The following is a 24,087-nucleotide window of genomic DNA, read 5'->3' as shown; positions in this document are numbered from 1 at the left end:
TGTCGAGGAGCTTAATTTGGCATTGGAGCAATTAGCAAGACCGCATGAGAAAACTAAACACTTTTACTTTATTCCTTCAACTTGTCAAGGTTTCGTGTCTTACCGGAAACAGTTGAAAACTAAATCGGTTATGATTGATCGTATTTAAAAATCATGGTTAATATTGTTCCTCATTCCCAAAGAAACTCTCATCCATATTTTATTTTAATATGTGGGGGTTTTGTTTACCTATTTTTATAATGTTAATTAATATATAATTAAAGATATTAGCATTATACTTTATCTATTTATAAAGCTCTACTTGCTTTTTTTTTTTTCATCCATTTCTTAAATTTCTGTTCACTACGTATTATTTTTCATTTCGCAAAAGATTTACAATAATTTAATCATTTTTAAATTACATTCCTCTCTCTTTCTTGCCCTCTAGCTCACTTAAAATATACTCATGCACTTTATTTTCATTAAAAAATGTATATCTATAGTAACTGAAGAGTGATAAAATTATCTAAGGGTTGACAACCTTCATGAGAGAGATAAGAGAAAGTATAATACATGCAGTAGTGATAGAGATATTTTCTCTCTCCAAAATATTGAATTGGATATTAGTTTCTCTATTTCTCTCATGAGGGTTGCCTATCCACAGGGTCATCCAAACATTTTCCTTAAAAACAGAGGGAGTAACTTATGATACCTCTATTATTTGTTAGATGTGGTACTTACTTTTTCGTTTTATATCTTCTCCAATACGCTTATTTAACCATTAATATCAAAGTGTGTATAATAAAATACTCCTTCCGTCCTCTTTTGTTCTTCCTATTTAGAATCTTGACACTATTTATAATTGAAGATAATCTTCTAAAAATTTTCAACATATGATAAAAAAATATAGTCATGTGGGGGTCTTGTTTGATTCATCTCAATAAGTATTTTATTAATATTTATTCATTATAATCTTTACTAATACACAATGAGATATATTTAAGGTAAAAAACGTGCACTAGGAAACGTGAAATCAAAATAGGAAGAATAAAAGGAAACAGGGGAGTATTATAAAAAATTAGACCTATGAAATCTCGCATTTAGATAAATTTAACAAGATTATACTTGATCATATATGTTTTTAAAATGTAATTGTTAGATGATATAGCCAAAGTTTGTTAATGAATGCCCAAAACGTAAATGTTGCTCTCCTAAAAAAAAGTTAAATGTTGCATTACAAAATAGAGGAAATATATAATAAAATTTCCAGCATCAATATAATTCTTCAACGTAATTATTGTGCCAATTAGCTATCTTATCCGTTAACTTGAGCTACTAGTATATTTTAAAATTTAATAACTTTTCAATTTCGACCTCTTTTAAGTTGGAGCTACTACTACTTGTTCTGTTCTATAATAATGGCAACAATGACATAAAAAGAATGAGAGTACTTTATTACTCTAAACATAACCTATATTTTTTTTATTCATATGATCCACGAAAGCAGTACAAAGTACAAAAAATGGGAGAAAGAATCCGAACACGTGACCTATATGTTCACCCATTCCCGCATTTCCTCAAAAGAAGTTGTCGGATTATTACACAATCCTGGTTTTCCATAATCAAATTACTTTCCCCCATTCTGAAACAGATAAAAGAGGGACAGAAAAGGATTGCAGCACAAATTCAGAATCTTTTATCCTGGTAAGCTCAAAAGCTTTAGATTTTGGATACGCCACTACTCGAAACAGTTTGTTTGTAGGACTAGGTTATTATTAGTTCAATAAACTTGATTTGAAGTAACAACAGTAATAGTTTGGATAGAAGAATCATATCTGTTCTGGGTTCAGTGTAAAACCTCATTTAGTTGTATTGTAATTTCTGGGAAGAATGTCAATATGTCAGAACATAAATTTCTTTATATTTCCTCATGATTGTGTTTCTTTTGGTATGTCAAAAAATTCCCTACAAATTCATTCACAATATTCATGCATACCCAATTCATTATCTGTTGTTCGTCATCGGTTGCAGCATTGTGCTGCTGTAGTGAGAAACTCTGATGCAAAATCAAACCCTAATGATGATTCTGACCCCAAATTGAAACCTAAGAGAAAAACTAGTTTAAAGAAAACCAAAGATGTAGAAGCTGAACCAAACAATGCTTTGAAACTCCCACCAAGAAAGCCAAGGCGTGGGCGTAGGAGTGAGGCTGTTGCTGTTGAGGATTTTGTACGCGGCTCGCTTGAAAAGACATTTGCTTCAATTCAGGAGCAGAATCCTGATGTTTTTGTGAAAAAGGAGAAGATTCTTAGAAATGTTGATGGTGATGATGATGATGATATTGATAATGATAGTGAAATAGATGAGGAGATGGTTATTGATGAGGATGATCCGAGTTGGCCAGTGGATGCGGATGTTGGATGGGGTACGAGTGCATCAGATTATTTTGAAAAGTATCCTATTAAAAACATAGTTGGAGAAGATGGTGCTGAAATTGATTGGGAAGGTGAAATTGATGATAGTTGGGTACAAGAAATCAATTGCCTGGAGTGGGAGAGTTTTGCTTTTCACCCGAGTCCGTTGATTGTTCTTGTTTTTGAAAGATACAACAGGTATTGGTTTGCTTTCAGCTTTTAAATACTAAAATTGTTACTTGAAACTGGAGTTCCCTATCTTTGTTTCATCATGTATTAAGTCAATTATTGTTCAAAAAAGGTTGAATAAAGTAGCTTTTATGTAGATTGTAACTTGTAAGTAGAGGTGGCAAACTTTGACATGACTTGATAACACAGCTTATATTGACTCTACACGAAATTGAAGGTCGGGAGAAACACAAAATGGACAAGACACAAAGACGAAAACAACCTGAAACTAAACCTGATCTAATTAATATGTCATACAATGCAATTACCCTAGAATTTATTCCTATAGTCTTGGACCTTGAGTATATTTTAAGAACATTCTGAATCGATACAAACACAAACATGACCCATAACCCGAATAGTGAGTTCTAATCGTAGGTTCTGAAGACAATGTGGGAAGCTTTTCATTAGACTGTCTTGTTGGGTTATTCTTGGTCCGTTCTTAAGAGATGCATCAGTGGTGGTCTACTAATAACAGATGTTTTCAAGAAATAAGTCTTGGAGGTAAGATATAGGCTATCTTAAATTCTCATTGATTAATTTGGAGATGGTTAGTCCTTCAAACTTGCATATATGAGTGTCATTGGCATCTAGAAATGTAGCTTATTATAATTATACTCCTATTCATTTATTTGTTCATTTGGTATTCTCAAGTTGAAGATTTAGCTTTGACTAGATTGTGAATTCTCTGTAAAATTGATTCACTGTTTGTTGTTAACACAGGGCAACTGATAACTGGAAACTTCTTAAAGAGTTGGAGAAGGCACTCAAGGTTTATTGGAATGCGAAAGACCGACTTCCCCCTCGTGTATGTAAGCTGATTACTTAAAAGTTAATAGTTCCTCTTTATTTGAATATAGAAAAGGATCATTAGTTAAAGAGAACCACCCGTATGCCATATTGAGCCTCAGTTTCTTCTATTTAAATAGGTCGTAATTTCTATCCTAGTAAACACCTTTTAACGAATTTCATAAATTAATTGTTTTGAAGACTTATAGTTTTAAACATCTGGAACATGGAGAAAGGAAGGAAATATATTGAGGGTAAATGTAGATTGTTATGTGAAATCTATTGGTTAACTAATGAAATTTGTTAAATTACTTTTCAATGTACAATAAAAGTTTAGAATTAAAGGTTGACTTTACCCATTTTTTGTGCTCAGGGGTGGCTTTTTTGTTAATGGCCTTATGTAGGGATATTTTGATGCTAATAATTCCATATTAAGTTATTTGACTTGGTATGAGCCTATGACTCTTGGTTGGGTTGGAGAGATTGATTGTGAAGTGGACATTCTGTTGACAACATATCTAACCTTCACTTCAACTTTGAGGTTGTTGGCTCCATTTGACTAAAAGATTATCATCTCCAAGATATTGGAGCTAATGGTATATTCTGGCCAATTCTGTTAACCAACAAAGCCTCCTATAGGCAATTAAGGGTCTGCGATTCCAACTTCCTAGCAAGTGGCTATCTTACCTGCAATAGTTTTATAGCCATGAGTTGGGAAAATGCTCGTGTTATATCTCAAACCAATATGACAATACAATCCTCTTGGATCAAGAAGCGCCTATCTATTCCTTTTTACTCAAATCGAGCATGATAGTATTTTCAGTTCGAATATTTGGACCTAATTTCATTGTTCTGGAATAATTTTGATTAACTGCATGACCATATATTCCTTGAAACAGGCAGTCAAATTGGATATCAATATCGAGAGAGATTTAGCATATGCTCTGAAAGTCAGACAGTGCCCGCAAATACTATTTTTACGTGGACACAAAATTTTGTACAGGGAAAGCGGTAAGAGCTGTAATATCGTTTCCTTTCTTTCCCATAGTTTCAGTGGAAATGCTGGGTTTAGTATCCTGCAAACTTTGAATGTGACTGTTTCAATTTTTGGTATGCAGAGCCGAGAACCTCGGATGAATTGGTCCAAATGATCGCATATTTCTATTACAAAGCTAAAAAGCCTTCATGGATTGATGAAGCAGCTCTAGCTTTGTAGGTCCTCACCCATCGGGAGGCTCGTTGACAAGTGATGCTATATGGATTTCAGCCATCAATGATCAATGAAATAACAAGTTGATTATTGTCATATTTAGGTACTATTGGAGTATTGGTACAAATGATGTTTAAAAAGTTGAAATGTTTAGTTTGTAGTGGTGCATTTGAAGTTAGCTCGTGGGTTATATATCTTATAACCTATTTTACAGGTAAGTATGGAGATTTGGAGATCGAGTTGCAGGTAATCATGGCGGGAGAGCTAAAGATGAAGAATTTGTGTGTACCTTAAGTCTTCTTTGTTGGGTTTAGGATTAGAATGTATCGTACTCGTATAACTAGTCAAGTATAGCTCCTACTGCCTTGTAATATATTCATGTTATTGATGATGCTTGTTGTACCTAAGCTTAAAGCTTGAAAGCATATTGTAATCCCTAGCATTTGGTTAAACTTAAAGTACTTCGGTCGGTTGGTCCTTCTTGGATATGATCTGCCATAATCACTTCTATAATCCTTCAAGTATGTGCTTCAATGGAATATATTTTTTCGGATATGATTATGATGGTGATTTAGTTATAAGCTTTATGCTTAAGCAACATACTGGTAATATTCTGCATTGATCAATATTCAAGCCAGTGCCGTGAATTGTGATTTTGATGGAGCCAACTCGACTCAACTCCAGAGCTAGACCTATCAAAATTGATCCGATTCGAATTGTGCTATCTATGACCTGATTAGGACTCTAAAGCAAAGACAACTGTTGACTCTAAAACGACTTGAATTGATTTGAATAAGTTGGACTTGGGGTGCGTTCTGTTCAACTTAAAAAATTAAGTTTCAGGTCCAATAAGTTCAGATAAGTTGCAATAAGGTCTAATAAGGGTAATAAGTTCCAATAAGGTCTAATAAGGGTAATAAATTCCAATAAGGTCTAATAAGGTCCAGTAAGTTCCAATCAGGTGCAATAAGTTCCAATCAGGTCTAATAAGGTCCAATAAGTTCCAATCAGGTCTAATAAGGTCTAATAAGGTCCAAATAGTCAATGTTTAATAAACATTTGTATTATTGTTCATTATTTTGTTATTCATAATTTCATATCACTATTAGCTGATTATGTTATTAGAATTTTAATTAAAGTACCACAATGATTATATAGTATTATACTTGTATTAGTGTCTATTATTTTATTATTTATTTGTATTATGTCTATTATTTTATTATTTATTTGTATTATGTCTATTATTTTATTATTTATTTGTATTATGTCTATTATTTTATTATTTATATTACTATTAGCTAATTATGTTATTATTAGAATTTTTTATTAAAGTACCACAATGTATATTATTATACTTGTATTATTGTCTATTATTTGATTATTCATATTGCTATTAAATAATATTATAATCATGGTCAAATAATTAAGGTTAACAATAATATAAATGTCTCCAAAACAGTGAAACCTCGAGAAAGTAAGACTTTGATTATAACTTACTTGCTTAGGGAATTGTTCTCGACCCGAAACCGCTCCTTGAATTGTTCTCGACCCGAAACCGCAACCCCAAAGAACACTATTTTCCTCTTAGCACGAAAAAATCCGAGAAGTGTTGAAGGTGGATGAGTGAAAATTGATGGGTGATTATGATTGGTGACTTCGTGTTTGTGTCTCTAATGGAGTATTGGAGAAAAGAAAAAAAAAAGAAAAAACAGAAGGAAGAAAGGAGAAGAAATGAATGAAGCAATGTCATGCAAAGCTACGGTGATTTTGAGCATTTTTTTTCTCTTTCTTTTTGTTTTCTTTTTATCTTCTAGTACATTCACATAAATGAAAGGAGAAGAAAGGAGAAGAAATGAAGGAAGAAGTTAATGCTATCTACTTACCTTCATATTAATGAAAGTGAAGTGAGAATTTTTTATATGTGCCAATTTTAACTTGTTAGCAATAAATGTTAATTAATTTTTGCTTTTCTACTAGTGTTTTATAAAATCAAAACAAGACTATTAGATATATTAGTGGTGAAAGTTATGTATAGGCAAATATATAAATAGTAAATTTTTTTTGTTAGATTAATTATCATAAGAGATAATTAATAATCATTATTTTTTAAAGAACGAATTATAATAATTATTACTCCATAAAAAATTTTGAGGGGTAGCATTTACGTTAGTGGTAATATTTATGTTATTAATGATCAATTTTTTTGTCTAATAAGGTCAAATAAGTTTCAATCAGGTCCAATAAGGTCTAATAAGTTTCAATCAGGTCCAATAAGGTCTAATAAGTTTCAATCAGGGCCAATAAGGTCTAATAAGTTTCAATAAGGTCAATAAGTTCTAATAAGGTCCAATAAGTTCCAATCAGGTCCAATAAGTTGAATCAGGTTCAATCAGGTTTAATAAGTTCCAATAAGTTCAGTTCTGATAAGGTCCAATAAGTTCAGAGCCAATAAGTTAAATAGAACGCACCTTTGAACGGGTCTCGAATTAAAATTATCGGACTCATAATTGATTTAACTCGAATGGTGCTGACTTTTTCTTCACAGAAACTGTTGCAATCCCACTCATTAGCTCTTACGCATTGATATATGTCTAGATGTAATTGGAAAGAATGAATTATCACAAAGGTAATATTTTCAAGATAAAAATATAACAATTCTCATCTTATATTATTTTTAAGTGAAAGTATTGGGTCAGACCGTCTGACCCAATATTCTCGTCAGACGGGCTGAGCCCAGTATTATAATATACAGCAACGACGCCACCACAACCTTCGCCCAACAAAACGCCCCATCGTCTGAGCCAAAGTTTCCCTTCCTGAAACCCGATTTCCCGTGGTTTGGAACACCACAACCTGAACCTTTGATCCCAAGGATTCACGATGACATGAAAAGTTGTTTCATGAATTCCCAATCTTCCACCATGACTACCCGTTTCAAGAAAAACAGGAAGAAGAGAGGCCACGTGTCAGCCGGACACGGTCGTGTGGGAAAACACAGAAAACATCCAGGAAGTAGAGGTAATGCTGGAGGTATGCATCACCATAGAATCATGTTCGATAAATACCATCCAGGGTATTTTGGTAAAGTTGGTATGCGTTATTTTCATAGGCTTCGTAACAAATTTCATTGCCCCATAGTCAACCTTGATAAGCTTTGGTCAATGGTACCTGATGACGTCAAGGAGAAGGCTTCTAGTTTTCTTTTCAGTTGGACTTTGTTTTCTTTCAGTTGGACTATGTTTTCTTTCAGTTGGACTTTTGTTTCTTTCAGTTGGACTTTGTTTTCTTTCTTCTTTCAGTTGGACTAACTGAAACAAAATGAAGACTACCTGAAGAAAAATGAAGACACCTGAAAAAGAATAAAGACCAACTGAAATCCAAGTAAGTCTAACTAAAGCACAAAAACCAATTGAACAAAAAGAAGACTAACTGAAAAAAAAAAAGACTAACTGAAACAAAATGAAGACTCTGAAACAAAATGAAAACTACCTGAAAAAGAATAAAGACCAACTGAAACCCAAGTAAGTCTAACTGAAGCACAAAAACCAACTGAAAAACAAAGAAGACTACCTGAAAAAAAATGAAGACTACCTGAAAAAAATTGGAACCACCTGAAAGTCGTCCGACCAAGATTATGGTCGGACGAGTCCGACACAATACGTTACAATACGTTCTCTATTTTTAATAACAATGTGTTAATAACGACTTGAACTCCATAAACCTGATCTTCACCCAAACTCAAATGAACCCAATTTGACTTATAATTGCTCTTATAACGGATCGCCTACATTTAGTTTAAAATTAGGCAATGAACAAGCTCTATATTAAGATGAGAACATACCACGTTTCTGAATTATAAATATAGTTACTAGCTTAATCTATTAGTGACCTACTTAATCCTTTGAATAATCCTATTCTTTAAGCCATTTAGCGACTAGTTGAATAGGTGTGGCTGTCGGACTATTTTTAAAAAAAATTATATGTGATAGTTCTTCGAAATTCAAAGGGAAACAAAAGAAGGAGAAAAGAAGGGACGAATATGTTGGTAAGATGTCTAAGGATAATGTTGGGTTAGAGTAAAATAAAAGGGAATTGGGTTGGTCTAAGGTTGTGTTCTTTGGGACTGAACTGAAGTAAACTGAATTTATCTGAATTGAACTAAAACTAATTTGTCCTAATTGAACTGAATGGAAGTGAATGAAACTGTAAGAGGAAATTAACTGAACTAAACTAAACTAAAATTTACAGAACCCAATTGAACTGAACTGAACTTGTCTAAACTGAAGTGAACTAAATTTTCATTTATTAAAGGTTTTATCACCAAATACCCTTGACAAATTTTTTATTCATCATATCTCCTAACTTTTTTCCGATTTCACTATATACCACTAACTTTCTTAAAATTTACATCCAAATGCTTTAATAACTATCGACAGTTAACTCCGTTAGTTATTAACTTTAATTAATTCTAAAAAAATTGTTAGTTTGATCCAAATAACAAATTCGATGTTGAAATCAAACTCCTATTTTAATAATTTGTGTTTGACTTAAATCCAAAGGTCAATGATAAACTTGATTTTCTCCCTAGCTCAAATAGACTCTATATATCCATAACAAAATAAAATTGAATACGACAAGACCCAAGATGACCCCACCCGAACCACCAAATTTCCATCTCTTCTCCAACCCGTTGGAAATTAAATTCAGTAAATGGTAGTCAAATTCTTCAGCTTCACTTCTCCTTCACCTTCCTCGTTTTTCGACGTCGCATGCGATAGATTAAGTCGCGAAGAATCGCCGTAATTCCGTACTCCTTTTATCTTTTCCTATAATTTCGAGATATTCTTCGTTTAATTTCGTCAATTCTTTAGTTTATCAATTTCATGTCTAATTCTTGAGCTTTTACGTGTGAATTCCGTTTATATGCGTTTCGATTTCAGTTCTTTGATTTCATTCTCAAGTCTGATTTTTTTAAAGTTTTTTGTGTGTTTCCCTAATCAATCAACTGTGATTGTATTTTTTTTTTTGCATTGTGGTAATAAATGTAAGGTGTTCGAAGCATTTGGAGTTGGTTTATGATAAAATTAAGTTGGCATTGATGGAGTTTAGGTAAATGGGGAGATTAATTTCTGTACTGGTTTGCGATCGTAGTAAATAGGTTATTGTGAATTTTTGTGTTTTGGGGTTAATTATGTGCTTTTTCTTTACATGAATTTAATCACATTTTCTTACACAACACTCTTGCTCAATGACGGTCGATTTGTCGCCACAGATGTTTATTTTCTTATGTTTGATGCTGTACTGGTGCAGGTTTTTTAGTTGTTAGAAGCTTAAATTATAATGTGTCACCAAAGCTCCTGTCCGTCTGTGACTGTGGAAGATGATGTTGCAGCTGAAGAATGCCTCTTAGTATACTGCAAACCTGTTGAATTGTATAATATATTGCAACGCCGTGCTCATCATAATGTAATGCCAGGAAATTTTGGTCTAATTTCTTGCTTAGTCTTGATGTTTACTCCCTACTTTTGTATTTGATTTTTTGCAAAATAATCTTAACATACCTTGTTTAGTTAGTGGTTCTCTCTATCTCTCTCCTATAACATAGGTACATAGGACCATCTTTCTCACTTCACATATTTACTTGGGTTATCTAACGAGTGTGTCGTCTTCCTATGTTAGCAAAATAAAAAAAGGTGCCACTTTGTATCCTTAGTAATTGTACATGTGCTGGTGTAGTTAATATGACAGAGACAATGGTGGTTTATATACTGGTAGAAGACCCATCTCTTAGTATTAATCGTATAGAATTACAACCTCTTGTGGATCCTACCATTCACAGTTTAACTAGTTATATCTAAGCCTTGATGGTTTAAAATGAAGTAACTGGGTTTTATAGAGTATGAACCCATTTGTTTGTCATGAACTTTTTTTCATCTACTCGTTTCATTGATCTTGCTCCATCAAGTTGTCTATTCTCTAACTTGATTGTTCTTTACTGCCACACAGCCTTCATATCTTCCTAGATGCTTGAACTACAAAATTGAGGCAAAATGGAAAACAAGGTATGATCTCTTTTAGATATTTTCTTCTTCAAATTGTTTCCACCAATCACCCACCATGTCAGGTTAACTTAGAGATTTGCTTGTTATAAGAGTGTTGACTCTGTTGAGATGCTAGAACATACCTTTGAGAGCCTTAACTATGTTTAGCTGGTTTCTCATCCAAGAGAGGTGAAGGTTGGGGTGTTGGATTGCATGTAGTTTAGAAACTAGAAGTAGCTTGCATTCATGATCAGTTTAGGAGAATAGAAAGAGTAAGAATGTAGATTGAAGAGAGAGAGAGATAGAGAGAGAGAGAGAGAGGAGTAAAGAGAAAGGCAGGGAAATTGAATTCTTAGAATGAGGGAAAAGAGGAAATGGTAGGAAGAAGGGAAGAGGTAAACATGAGGAAAGACGAGAGACAAAAAAAAAAAAAAAAACTTTGAGAGGGAGGAGAAATGGTGAGAACAAATAGAAACATTCTCTCACCGAGTTGGCTAAAATAGTTTGTTGGCCTTTTTTTAGCCTATTGAAGGACCATAGGAATAATAGGAGATTAAATTACAGAGGGAGGAGAAAAGAGGCAAACAAGAGAACTTATTGATCAGCCAAAGAAGGGCAAATAGGATTTTTATTTTAAGAAAAATAAAAATTAAATTGGCCTTCCCTTTTGAATTTTTTTAGTGCAAATTTCATCACGCTGCATGTCCTTCATAAAAACAGTATTTATACAGAATTGAATTCATTTATTAGCTAAGGAAGTGCAGTAGGAGATTGATAAAAACAAAGCTACTCAAGATTTAAGTTGCAGAAGAAATTCCTTATCGACCATGGCCGAAAAAAGATTGAATCAGATGCTAAGTAGAGGAGTATAATATGTGAATTTTCATGGTCAATTTCTCTCTTTTCTAAGAATACTTCTGGGCCTTCTGACATGCAGAATGATGGATGGAAATGTGATCTTCAATTATAGAGATCATGGCCGCCTACTTAAGAAAACCGAAGGTGTGCTTTCAGATTAACTAGATTGTTTATTGTTTATATGTCTGATCATTTTTGGTTTCCTTGTTAACATGCAGTTACAAGACAATTTTCATGTCCTTTTTGCCTGATGAGATGTGGAAGCTTCAAGGTATATATGAACTTGTCCGTGATTTCAGTTCAAATAAATGTTGAAAGATTCCATCTCACAGTACTTTATTAAAAGTTTGTATGTTGCGTCTTGGGTTATAGTTTTGCATAAACAACGGCAGATTTTTGTGCATATTTAAAGATGGGAAAAGTCTGTTTTTTCTTCATATTATCTTATTACTGATACCAATGTTTTGCAAGATATCTTATGTTAATTCTTGCGGGATAGAATGGAGGATGAAGTGCAGTTAGGGAACTTAAAAAGGTCGCCAACCTTGTATTCTTCTTTATAAAATAACACTTAACATTAAAATGAAACGGTTCTAGTCCAAGTTTTTTTTTTTTACTTTGCATCATTAGTGAAATTTAAGAGCTTGAATGTGTAAAAGAAGTTGGGCTACTCATATAATATGAAGACTTCAACATAAGAATAACTAAGCTTGTATTAGAGCTGAAATTAGGCTAAGGAAGAAGAGACTGAATGATATGAGGAGGAGAAGTTATATGAAGGATCTTATGGTTATGTTTATGAATTTTAGGCTCATCAAAGAGCGTGAAACCATAGTTGATTGAAAGGATTGATCACCTGTTGATCTCTAATCAAGGAATTCTTCGATTGAAGTACTTGTCAAGCTCTTAAAAGAACAGATATCCCGGGATTTCTAAATTCTTATTATACCTATTTCATGGCTTGCTCCATAATTTGCCACCATTTTTCCCACGTAGTTCTTCGGGATCCCGAAACCACCAGCCACCTCGATGTAATTCATGATGAACCCATCAACTTATTGGCAAGATGCCGAAGGATGATCAATCAAGAGAAGTCCTTGGGAACCTCGGGGATATTGAGTCTTTTCCCCAACCTTCCAGGTACGTTCACTACCTTGTGGGAATTTCTGATGGCTTTTGATGGAATCGAGACTGGCTTTTTGAGAATCTTTTTGCAGAAGGTGATTCCAGGGTTGATGTTTATCTATGGAGGATAATGGAAAATAATAATTCTTGATTGGTCGATAAAGCTTTTATCAAGGTGTAGCTTGGGTCTTGTGGATATCTAGAAAATGGATTGCTAGCTTGAGGAATTTCAGTAAGGTTTGTGATTGAAAATCTAGAAGGGAGTGAGAAGGGATTTAATTGTTGATGGAATTTCTAGTTGCCCACTTGCCCTTCCATTATTAATATCTTGGAAGATATGAGGAATCATATAACGGGCTTGTTAGGTCTGAGGTGGGTTAAGGCATTGAGATGCATATCTGTGGTTATGTGTTCTCTAGAGACTGAGAGAAAGGAAGATAAGCTTCTTGCACGTAAATTGGTTTGTAGAGGATGACCTATCCTATATCTGTTTGTGGTTTCAGGACAACTTTGTTTTTTTCCCACTTGATGATTTGGAGTAGGTTAAAATTCTTCATACTTTTCTTCATACTTTTGTGTTAATTTAAAGTCATGAGAAATATGCGTTCCTATACCCTTTGATATCTGTAGTTTTTTTTAGTTTAGTGTGTGCATCATACTTTTCTTCTTAATCCTCCTTAAGATGAGAGTGTGTTTATTCCAGGCGTCATTGTCATATTATTGACATGGTTTTACTTTATATGCACGAACCAGTAATAGATGCTTTTGAACATTCTCTCATTCTCTGCACCTGTATTGGTGGTTGCTTCTTGAATTTGAAGGTCGGTGGACTATGATACTACTGATGTGCAAGTCAGTTTCTAAATCCAAGGGTAATTTGTAGGAGGCGTGAGGCTGAAAGACTGGAAGATAATTTCTTTTTTCTCTAGGGCTTTATCATTTTCATCTATTCTTGCTTTCTTGCCTATCCAAGATTCCTTTATTCGACTTTATCTTTAAAGATTAATATTGAGTGAGATTGAGAAGTTGAAGCAAGTGTTTTGACTTTTGAGAGACTTTGGTTGGGTGGAAGGGGAGTGGATGGGTCTTTTTAACATGGGATCTAGTGTAAAGTTAATGATCAAGAAGATATGGGTGATAATTGTAGCTATAATCTCAGCTTGATGAAATTGTTGTATTAGAGAAGTCTAATAATAACAGTGGGTGCCATTGAGAAGGTGAAGCAAGTCTTGAGAGGCTTTGGTTGGCGGGGAGGGAAGGGGAATGAGGATTGGCTTGGGATCTAGTGTAAATTCTATAATAGAGAAGTTCCGGATGACGACGGTGGCTATTATCTCTCCTTGATGAGGTTGCTTTATTCGATACTACCTCTGTTTTTTTAGTTGACCCGTTTTCCTTGGACACACATGCTAATGCACTATTTAAACCTTTATATCTCTAATTATCAATAAGCAAAAATTACAAAAAGTTGATATTATGAAATTTACTTTGAGACGAATCTAACAAGATCCAAGGCCTGTTAGAGCTCTCTTCAACCTGCTCCACATTACTATATTTTTCCTTAAGTACAAATCACAAAAGATAGTCAAAGTTACACATGTAAATAGTGTCAAAAGTCAAAACCAGTCATCTAAAAAAATGGAGGTAGTATGTCTTGGTTTTTGACAACTGTAAGAGCTTGGAACGATGGAGAATATTAACTCTAATTGGTGTTGGTCTTGCATTCCCAATATTTCCTTGTTCTACTGTGTCTCTTAAGAATACTGATGAATGGTGATGGAATAAGGTCGAGAGAGTACTAAGCTTGTCTGCAATTCTGCATCACTTCCTAAGTCCAAACCACCATACCCATAGGGCGTTATTAAGCTAATTTCAGATCGACATTTCCCTTTCCTCTTCAATTTTCTTTGCCTATCTTTGTTTCTTTATTTATTTATTATGATGAGGTAACAAGATGATTGTTTCAGTTTCCTCTTTATCTTTGGTAATTGAGTAATTGATGAGCAACTTTAGTTCCCTATTCAAATTTCTTTGCTCTACAATTACAAATTTGTTGATTCTTGATTGATATCAGAACTTTTAAATTTCTGGTTTTGTGGGTTTTACTGCTCCCTCTGTCCCAATTTGTAGTGCTTGTTTCTCATTTTGCTCAGGAATCAAGAAACTTATCATTGGCTTTAAATATTTATAGTACTTGCATTAGAAAGATAAGTAATTGCATTGGAAAGATAAATATTTGCATTGTAAGTACAAATATTAAATGTGGCTACAATGACAAATATTAAATGTTGGCCATGTGACAACCAAAATGGAATACAAGCACTATAAATTGGGACGGAGGGAGTATTGGACAATTTTCTATGCTAGAATTCTGATCATTAATCGTTTATACTTATACAATTGACAATTTCTGTTTTATGATTTAATAATCTGTAGTACCTTATACAATTTTAGAATTGTAACTATAAACTATATATTGTTTGAAACATTTCTTAGGTTTGAGCTAGTTGTGAGTTGTAATTTGTTAATTCATTGGAGCGTATGAGTGGCTTAATGTAAATTGTAGAGTCTGAAACTTGGACAATGAACGGTTTGAATTTCTTTTTTAAAAAAATTGTGCGTGTAAGTCACAAAAATTGGACTAAGGTATTATAGTTTATTTTATATAGTAATTATCTAATTGTCTTATGTCCGACACTTGGTAGAAATGCTTGATGCGCCACTGCCACATGTGGTCTTGTTGGAAAATGACACTTGACTGGTTGGTTAGAAAGTGAAACATGCAACGGATTATTTTCTTTTAGTTAGTTGATAATATGTCTATATTCTCTTCATCGAGGCTTTAGACTCTTTTGTAAAGGTCTTAGAACCATATAGTAAACTAGAGTTCATGAGGTTGTGCTGTAGCCTTCGTATGTTTTATGTAGTTCACATGTATACATAGGCCTTCATGTAGTTTTTTGTTACTTTTTTCCTAGCATGCTGTTTATTAAAGTTGCCAACTGTAAGCAATCCCTTTCCAACTTTCAATATGGAAACTGCAAGTTTTGCTATTCTGTTTGCAGGGTCTTCGTTTTCATTTGATCACATCACATGACCTTTTCAGATATGAATTCTGGGTTAGTTACTTGAATCTTAACTAAAATGTATCAATTGAAACTCAATGGTTGCGAGCTTATCACATTTCATTTGTAGACAACTGAAGAGTATAAAGCCATCACTGTCTCTGTCAAGACGGATGGACTACATTCAGAGGTCAGTAAACTATTTTTTTCCTCTCATTCCAGAACGTTTTTAATTTAGCATCACTAGAAAGAAAATTACTAGTTTAGAGTAAAATTTCATGTAACTGTGGAGCAGCTTCAGGTGTGTGCTGCTGATTATACATGACTCTTTTTCTTTTATTATAGTATTTCTGGGCTATTATAGGAGTTGTAGGATAAGGATTTTTACGTAGCACTTTTTTCAATAATGCTCTTCTACCTCCTTGCAATCTGCAAGTCATGGTAGATTCTGATTTACCTACAGCATGTTCACTGTTCACTGTACAACAAATGCTGAAACTCTCATGTTCATTAACTGTATCACCTTTCCAGTCCTATTAAATAAGAATGAGAGGCATATGGATATACTTATTCCATTCCAGTTGGAGTATGCTTTAGCTCGATTCTCATTCTCCAGCTCTTTCCCATACATAGCTATTGAAGTATTTTATGTCATTCCTGCAGAGCACTGCAGGTGGAATTGAGTCTCGGTTGCAATCATTTGATTTCTGGTAAGCTAAGCTGCGGGTTGCAGCTTTTGTGAAGTATTATTCTACAGCTTGCAGCTTTTTAAAGATACTTTTTGCTAACAAGACTAATAGCAAATTACTGTCTTTAAACAGCTCAAGGCCTCGAAAGCGCAAACACCCTGAAGATCCTGAAGAGAACGGAAAATATGTATACCCACATGTGTTGGAGACAGCCTTGCCTGCACTGGCCACTGAGAGTAATGAGGGTATGTACCCTTCATATTCCTGCTTGATGTGATCTGTTTGCTTCTTGAATCTTTGATCTGATACTGCCTAGAAATGGGAAATTATGTTAAAGATATAATCATAACGTATAAGTTAGTGAATTGCTTGCTGAAGGATCTGTTTTGTATGTAGATCAGCTTTACATTTACTCATCTTTCTGTTTTTATCAATGGTCAACTGTTCCCTGAGGCTGCTACCTTATGCATGCTTTGGGAGTCAGATATACGTGTGCCTTATGCCTGTAGTTGCCAGAAGCATGTGTACTCGGGGGTTGAGAATTGAGTGAGACATTTGATTGTGTCGATTATAATTGGTTTTAGCTTCACTATAAGCTGACTGGCTCTTTGCTTTTTTTTTTTTTTTTTTTGGGGGGGGGGGGGGTTTGGGGGGGGGGGGTGGTTGTCTGAAAGAGTGTTTGAAATAGTTGTCTGAAGTGCTTTAACAAAAAACTTCCCTTCGAACCAGTGAGACATTTGAATGAAGATTGGCTCAGGATAAAAATCTTGTTGAAGCAGCAGTGGAAGAAAAATATTTATTACATGCTAAGATAACTACTTCCATCTGCTTTTCATAGGTTTCTTTTTGCTGATATCCAACATTAGGTCTCAAGCTTACTCACTTATTACTTGCGAGAGATGTATATACTTATTTAACTGATTAATTTTTAGGACATTTTCTGGTTTTCATTTTCTCCCACTATCTTTATCCTTGTTATCGCAATATTCTTTTACATTTGACTGAACATGCTCCTTACTTCCTTTAACTGGGATATTATTGAACAAGGTCATTGTATCTCCTTTTTGACAACCTTCTGAGTAGATCTTTTACTATCTTTACTGTTAAGGGGTTACACTGGATGTATCTTGAACTTTCTATTTCCTAGGCCTGCCAGAAGCAGGATATCCACTCAGCTGTTGTTATTGTTGACTGTGCCTGCATGTACTAGGTATTGAGAGAATAAGTTGTTGACTTTTCTCAGTTCCTTGGTAGTTCTCAGAGCAAAGAATATCAGGAAAGATGTGAATATATTATATATTGCTTCTGCCGCTATTTCTAGGGTGCCTTTTATAAATTTCATTGCTCTTCTAAATAATGTAAAGCTTTAGATATGAAATTATGAATATCAAATATTGAATGACATTATTTGGACTGAGGATTATTGCTAATGTGGAGATGCAACTGTAAGGTCCCTTCTGCTTGATTCAATTTTATTTGTGTTGCAGGTGAGAAAGATCCCAGTGCATATCCAATGTCGCATAATCCGAGAATAGGGGATTTATGTTATTCCTTTGATAATGGCAATGTCAATGGCTTGGATTCTGTTGCAGCTGAGGATAATCCAGGGGTCCCAGTCGCTAGAGCTCAGTCCCTAGAAGACATAGACTGCGTCCAAAGCACATGTGGAGATAAAAATATGTCTTTAACACTTCCGCCAGCTGCAAAGTCGAGAAAGCTCTCCTCTGAGCGGACAGAGCCTCGAAGGTATGTAAGATTATGTGATACTCAAGCTACTTTTCCACTTTTCTGGTAATCTATAATTTGCAGAAATGTCGTTTATCGTTATCAAAATGTAGCTTTGGCTTAGTGACTTTTGGGTCCATATAGGCCGTCTTAGTTAGGGGCCTTAGGGCTAATAATCAATTTCTTCAAATCAACTTGATGTGTAATCTACTTTTTCATGATCAAATCTATTTTAAGTGGGAAAGCTTTTTTCCCTAATATACTTCCTTCGTTTTCTAACACTTGCAACATTTCCCATTTAAGGGAGTTCTCTATTACTTGTAACGTTGACGTTATTTTGGCAATATATTTTCTCTTTCTCTCTCTTAGCACATGGGATTCTTTACTATTTCTCCTCTCCTTGGTCCTTGTGCCCATTTCAATGTTGCGAGTATAAAAAAAAACGGAGGAAGTATATGTAAAATATTATCTTGTCGGATCTTGCTAAATTTGTTTCGATGTGTACTTCTGAATAAAGTGTGTATATGTTTTCTAATACATAGCTAAGGATATTCATGGTCAAAGGGGTGCACTGAAGACTTTAAAAAGCAGGTGAAACAACTAAATGAATAGAGGGAGTGTTAGTTATGTGGTGGATAAAGTGAGACCAGTTTTATAGTGGGGATACTTGTGAAAACATGCATCAATTACTACTCGTTAGCGATTAGGTGAACACTGTGTGTTCCTGTTCCTGAAATAAGTTGACTCATATAGTCATCGAAGCCATTTCTATATTTCAGTGTTGGAGTCCTTAGGAACAATACAATGTATGTCTTTGACCAATATTTACATTCACTTGCTTCCCCAATTGGCCAGTGGCATGGCCAATGCATTAATTTTTGACTGCCATATGATTTTTCTTGCATCAATGTTATTTGTAGTCGCATATGGTTGATACGTTCAAGTATGTCAGTATTGGAAAATGATATTGTTTTTGTTAGATAATTTTTTCCCCAAATGTGCTATGGTTATAATTTTTTTTTACCTGTCTAGTGTAATTTTGGTGCCTTTTGTTTTAATTTTCAGCTCTATGCTCCTGCAGAAACGGCAGTTTTACCATTCTCACAGAGCTCAGGTAATCAACTGCAGAAGTCATATCGTGTTATGCTGATGTCTGAACTCCTATAATATAACAGTTGTTGACTCTTTGTTTCCTATAGTAGTTGTCTTGATGGTTGATCAAATTTTGACAACATTTCAGCATTCTTAAACATCTTTTCATTATTTTTTATTTACAAAGAGTAGTAATTCAAGCACCATAAGAAACACTGATCAATAGTTTCTTGCAAGTTCTTGAACACTTAATAAGCAGAGGGGTACTTTTAAATATTCAGCATTTGTTTGATAATCTCAGGTGTTTTGGACTTGCTATATGTACCTGATGACACCGCTTTAGTTTCAACTAGGATATGGCGCTAAATGGGGGAAAATTGATAAAGTCGAGTAGCAAAAATGATTAGGATTTTAACGTTGTGTTTCTCCTTTTCTCTCTCAAGTTCATTGTTGTGTGCCATCTATAGAAATGTCTCGGGTTGTACTTTTTCTATGGAAATGCAGGCGTCGTTTCAGAGTTTGTTCTCTGCTTCTCTCAATAGTCAATTCAGATAAGCCACTTTCACTGCAACCTTGACTGCTACTCTTGGACTTCAAATTCTAGTCCTCTTTGTCTTTGTATCATTCTTCAATTTTTCCAATTGATGATGCTGATTTTGAAAAACTCCTCTTTGCACCCGAAGCCAATGGCTCTGGATCAAGTATTGTCAGACAGGGATAGTGAGGATGAAGTGGATGATGATATTGCTGCTCTTGAAGATAGAAGGGTACGTTTGGTTATTTTCCAAATTTTTTGAGTTGCTTGCGTGATTAACAATTTTTGATCTAGTAATGGTTCTTGCTTCTAGCCAAGTCTTTGAATTTCTAATGTAATAGTTATCTTTTTCTTGAGTGCATTTTGCTAACTAAACCGTGTATGGTACCTTGCCTTGTGCTGCAGATGCTTGATGATTTTGTGGATGTAAGCAAAGACGAAAAACACCTAATGCATCTATGGAACTCATTTGTAAAAAAGCAAAGGTAGACTTTGTTATGCAATTGTCCCGTTTGTTTAATTTCTTTCTCCATTGTGAATGCTTGCGTAGTGTGCTCCCGAAGTATTTTTGATGGCGCTTACCTGTGGTTGTTTGGCTTTGTGTAATGTTTCCATTTTCGTGCACCAGGGTTTTGGCTGATGGTCATGTTCCCTGGGCATGTGAAGCATTTTTGAGACTCCATGGCAAGTTGTTGGTTCAATCCCCTGCTCTCTTCTGGTAAGGTTTCTCAGCTTTTAGTTTCAAAATATTCTGCTCGATTTGATAGTATCTGATAAACCAAGTCTCTCCTTGCTGTTATCTCTTTCTCCCCCTCTCAGGTGTTGGAGGTTTTTTATGGTCAAACTCTGGAATCATGGTCTTCTTGATGCATGCACTATGAATAATTGCAGCATGATTCTTGATAAACAGCGAGATGAAGATTCGAGAAATGGAGAAATGCTTGAAGAGAAACAAATATGAGTCTATGGAGATGATATTCATCCAAACTCGAAAACCAGGGAATATTGTCATCCAAACTTTATGTTGTAGTCTCCTTTGGCGAAAATGTTGATCGCCATATATTGTTTGGCCTTTGTTTGTAGATTCATTAGTACCATTCACATTCAAAGAAGGGTGTTTGCACCCTATAGGCGAGGGAGTTAGCAAAGATGCTTAGACTAATACTCAAGAGTCGAGAGTGTCAGCATAGCCGGAGTGGTGATCATTGACTCTATTGATTATCTTACAGGGTATGTGTATTCTTTATGCTCTGTCAATTGAGATATTCGTATTTATCCAATCTATTAGTTTCCTCTGTGTAAATTTTGTGGAACTTTGGAGACAATGTAAATATCTTGTATCTCCAACACAATAACTGGTCAAAATAGTGTATTGGAAATCACAAAAATCCAAGTGTTGGAATAATGTTGATTTACCTACGCTCCTAACGAATACTAAAGAGAAATTGCTCTAGTTATGAATTTTCCAATCTAGGATCAATGCCTTCATATATGAGCAAGGGGCCGCCGATCAACTTGTTCCTTCGTTTCCCCCTAGGAGGTCAAGGAAAATGATATACATAGCCCTTAAAATGGAAATAAAATATTGAATCAAATATTTAATACCTCAGTTGATGTGAAAATATGTCTTGAATTCTTAAACCGTTTCCATATAAAGAAATGTATTTAATGCTTATATGTAGCCCTTAGGGCTACAAATAACATTATCCATTAAACTACTCATGAAACTGGTACCACATGTATTTTGTACACAAAAAGGTGGTAAAAAAAAGAGATTAAAATAAAAGTTTGGATTATTTTGGGAAGGTATCCTAAATAGTTTGGATTATTCCAGAATAACCCGAAGTTCGGATTATTTTGAGCTGACCGGTCATAGTTGGGATTATTTCTGTCAATTTTTTTGTTAGAAAATCAATGGTATCTAAATCTTTTTCAAATGATACTGACGTTAAAATATTGTCATTGAGAAGAGGTTTGGATAACAATTCTTTTGAGAACTTTTTTTTGGGATCAATGCCCTCATATATAAGGCTTTTATTACTTGCTCGGGAGTTGGGATTATGTTCGGATATGCATCGAACAATTATATGTATATTAAACTACTCATCAAATTGGTATCGGATGCCTTTTTTACACAAAAAAAGTGGTTAAATATCAATGGTAACCCCTATTATATTGATAAGCAACATTTAAGATCAATAACTTTAATAGGGGAGTTAAGTAACCCCAATAATTATAAATAGCCTCTACTATAGTAATAACTAGCAATTTATGCATGTAATGCATGCGTGAATTTAAAGTTTTGTGCTTTAGTTTTTAAATCTAAATGTTATTACTACGAAAATTTCATTGGGTTACAATATATTTATTTTTTCATGATCTTTAGGATGTAAGTAATAGAAAAACAGCGATTTTATAAATGACAATGTTAAGAGGGATTAAATGGAATACGTACAGAGGAATAAATTGTCAATTTCGATTGTATTTTGACTTAAAATTGTCTAATAGTTGTTAGATACGCAATTTGCACAGAGTTGAGCAAACTTGTTATAGGTATGATGTATGAATGTATGTTATGTAAAAATTTAATTTTATTGAAATTCGAATTTTAAGTAAATAATGGTGTTTATATTGTATAGAGTAATATTTTTGAATTGTAGTTGTCTGGGCTTTTTTCTTCATATAACAACTTTCCTCATTATTCAAAGATTTGGAATCAATGTTAAATGGAATATTTTTTTGAAACTTGTATTGATTGGCAATTATTTCAAATAGATAACTACTCCCTCTGTTTCAAATTATAAGGCATTTTAGTTAAAAAATTTTGTTTCAAAATATAAGGCACTATACATTACCATTGCAAGATTAAATGCAATTTTATACTATCAAGATAAGATTATAGGTTATTTTCTATTATCAATACAATATTTAATGTCAATTCTTATTACCTATGCAAATCTAACTAAATTCTTAATATGCGTAAAAGTGGTTTATATGCCTTATAATTTGAAACGAAGGGAGTATTGACTTATTGAATATGGTTGATTTTTTTCTTTTAAATTTTTTCTTTATTAATAGTTACATGATTTATTGTGTGAGTAAGGGTAGGAAGGTCATTTTATGTGGACAGTATTTTTCCCCATTCCCTTATATAATAGAGATATGTAATTAACCTTAAAACCCCTTGTATAATGAGCTTCCTGAAAATACAAAAATTAACCTTATTTTAACTAACAGTGTATGTGACCGGCCACACACAACAAACTTTTACATGAGGCGGGCCACACCTTCAACTAATGGTGTGGCCACCCCCCTTCCTCTAACTAACCCTTCCCCTTCTCTCATGTGTCAAGCACGCCCCCCTTTCCCTTTTTCTCTCATTTTTTTTAAAAAACTCTTTCTTTTCTTTTCTTTTTTTTTTCTCTTTGATGTGTCTCTCATTTTGTCCTTTTTTTTGCCTCATTTTCTCTCTCCTCTTATTTTCCTATTTTTTTTCCTATTTTCTCTCTCCTCTTATTTCCTCTAGAACTTTACCATTAATTCCCCTCCCCTTCTCTCACGCCCCCCCCCTTTCATTTTTTTAAAACTCTTTCTTTTTTCTTTTTTTTTTCTCTTTAATGTCTCTCATTTTTCCTATTTTTTTGCCTTATTTTCTCTCTCCTCTGATATCCCCTATTTTTTTCCTATTTTCTCTCTCCTCATATTTCCCCTTTTTTTCCATATTTTATGATACGAGGAACCCATTAGTTCATAATAAGTAACTATTAATATTTGTACCCTTATTTTATCATACGAGTAACTCATTTATTCTACAAGTAACCCTCATATATATTTTCAGATGACCCATCATATTATAAAAGTAACCTCATTAGTTAATAAAAGTAACCTTAATTAAATGTATGAGTAACCTTATTTATTTGTTCGAGTGACATCATATGTTCACAAAAATAACCCCAATTATTATATAATAGCTTGAAATATTTATAAAAAGTAACCATAATAAATATACAAGTAACCTCTTAGTTCATAAAAAGTAACCCCATAGACACTAGGGATTACTTTTTATAATGTTAAGAGGTTACTTTTACTGAAAGTATAGGTTACTTTTTGTAACTATAAGGGAGTTACTTTTTTTTATAAATAGGGGTTACTTTTACTATAAATAGGGGTTACTTTTACTGAAAGTATAAGTTACTTTTGCTATAACTAGGGGTTACTTTTACTATAACTAGGAGTTACTTTTACAGAAAGTATAGGTTACTTTTTGTAATTGTAAGGGGGTTACTTTTGCTACAACTATGGATTACTTTTACTGAAAGTATAGGTTACTTTTTGTA

At 33.9% G+C, this 24,087-nt stretch overlaps 3 protein-coding genes across 6 annotated transcripts; all 3 read left to right on the top strand.

Moving 5' to 3' along the window:
- Positions 1–1,552: 1,552 nt before the first annotated feature.
- Positions 1,553–5,175, top strand: LOC104890631 (hypothetical protein). 2 transcript variants are annotated; one of them, XM_057394387.1, is made up of 5 exons: positions 1,554–2,591; positions 3,345–3,429; positions 4,310–4,421; positions 4,529–4,723; positions 4,835–5,175. In XM_057394387.1, the coding sequence occupies exons 1-4, from the start codon at positions 1,870–1,872 to the stop codon at positions 4,624–4,626; spliced, it is 1,017 nt and encodes a 338-aa protein (XP_057250370.1). In that variant the 5' UTR covers positions 1,554–1,869; the 3' UTR covers positions 4,627–4,723; positions 4,835–5,175. The 2 variants fall into 2 exon arrangements, with proteins under 2 accessions (XP_057250371.1, XP_057250370.1); XM_057394388.1 differs by lacking the exon at positions 4,835–5,175 and having other exon boundaries at positions 1,553–2,591; positions 3,345–3,433.
- Positions 5,176–7,527: 2,352 nt separating this feature from the next.
- LOC104890724 (60S ribosomal protein L27a-3-like) lies at positions 7,528–7,910 on the top strand (the record flags this gene model as incomplete). Its single annotated transcript, XM_048642339.2, has 1 exon — positions 7,528–7,910. A coding segment is annotated over exon 1 (369 nt), but the record flags the coding sequence as incomplete, so codon positions are not given.
- Positions 7,911–9,256: 1,346 nt separating this feature from the next.
- On the top strand, positions 9,257–21,053 carry LOC104890632 (polycomb group protein EMBRYONIC FLOWER 2). 3 transcript variants are annotated; one of them, XM_010676187.3, is made up of 15 exons: positions 9,257–9,419; positions 9,931–10,086; positions 10,627–10,682; positions 11,599–11,663; positions 11,738–11,790; positions 15,710–15,763; positions 15,840–15,899; positions 16,373–16,419; positions 16,531–16,643; positions 17,886–18,144; positions 19,189–19,237; positions 19,899–19,982; positions 20,156–20,235; positions 20,379–20,468; positions 20,570–21,053. In XM_010676187.3, the coding sequence occupies exons 2-15, from the start codon at positions 9,961–9,963 to the stop codon at positions 20,709–20,711; spliced, it is 1,278 nt and encodes a 425-aa protein (XP_010674489.1). In that variant the 5' UTR covers positions 9,257–9,419; positions 9,931–9,960; the 3' UTR covers positions 20,712–21,053. The 3 variants fall into 3 exon arrangements, with proteins under 3 accessions (XP_010674489.1, XP_010674490.1, XP_048499287.1); XM_010676188.3 differs by having other exon boundaries at positions 9,257–9,427; XM_048643330.1 differs by lacking the exon at positions 9,931–10,086 and having other exon boundaries at positions 9,258–9,427.
- Positions 21,054–24,087: the final 3,034 nt, after the last annotated feature.

The sequence above is a fragment of the Beta vulgaris genome, chromosome 4, assembly GCF_026745355.1.
Source record: "Beta vulgaris subsp. vulgaris cultivar EL10 chromosome 4, EL10.2, whole genome shotgun sequence".
Taxonomy (NCBI): Eukaryota; Viridiplantae; Streptophyta; class Magnoliopsida; order Caryophyllales; family Amaranthaceae; genus Beta; species Beta vulgaris.
This window is presented reverse-complemented; position numbering and strand designations above follow the sequence as displayed.

Excerpts from the sequence above, each read along its gene's own strand:
- LOC104890631 (XM_057394387.1), top strand. The coding sequence starts at position 1,870 with ATGTCAATATGTCAGAACATAAATTTCTTTATATTTCCTCATGATTGT. Across the intron at positions 3,430-4,309 it reads AAGACCGACTTCCCCCTCGT|GCAGTCAAATTGGATATCAA; the intron begins GTATGTAAGCTG and ends TCCTTGAAACAG. Across the intron at positions 4,422-4,528 it reads AATTTTGTACAGGGAAAGCG|AGCCGAGAACCTCGGATGAA; the intron begins GTAAGAGCTGTA and ends TTTGGTATGCAG.
- LOC104890632 (XM_010676187.3), top strand. The coding sequence starts at position 9,961 with ATGTGTCACCAAAGCTCCTGTCCGTCTGTGACTGTGGAAGATGATGTT. Across the intron at positions 10,087-10,626 it reads AACGCCGTGCTCATCATAAT|CCTTCATATCTTCCTAGATG; the intron begins GTAATGCCAGGA and ends ACTGCCACACAG. Across the intron at positions 20,469-20,569 it reads CAATCCCCTGCTCTCTTCTG|GTGTTGGAGGTTTTTTATGG; the intron begins GTAAGGTTTCTC and ends TCCCCCTCTCAG.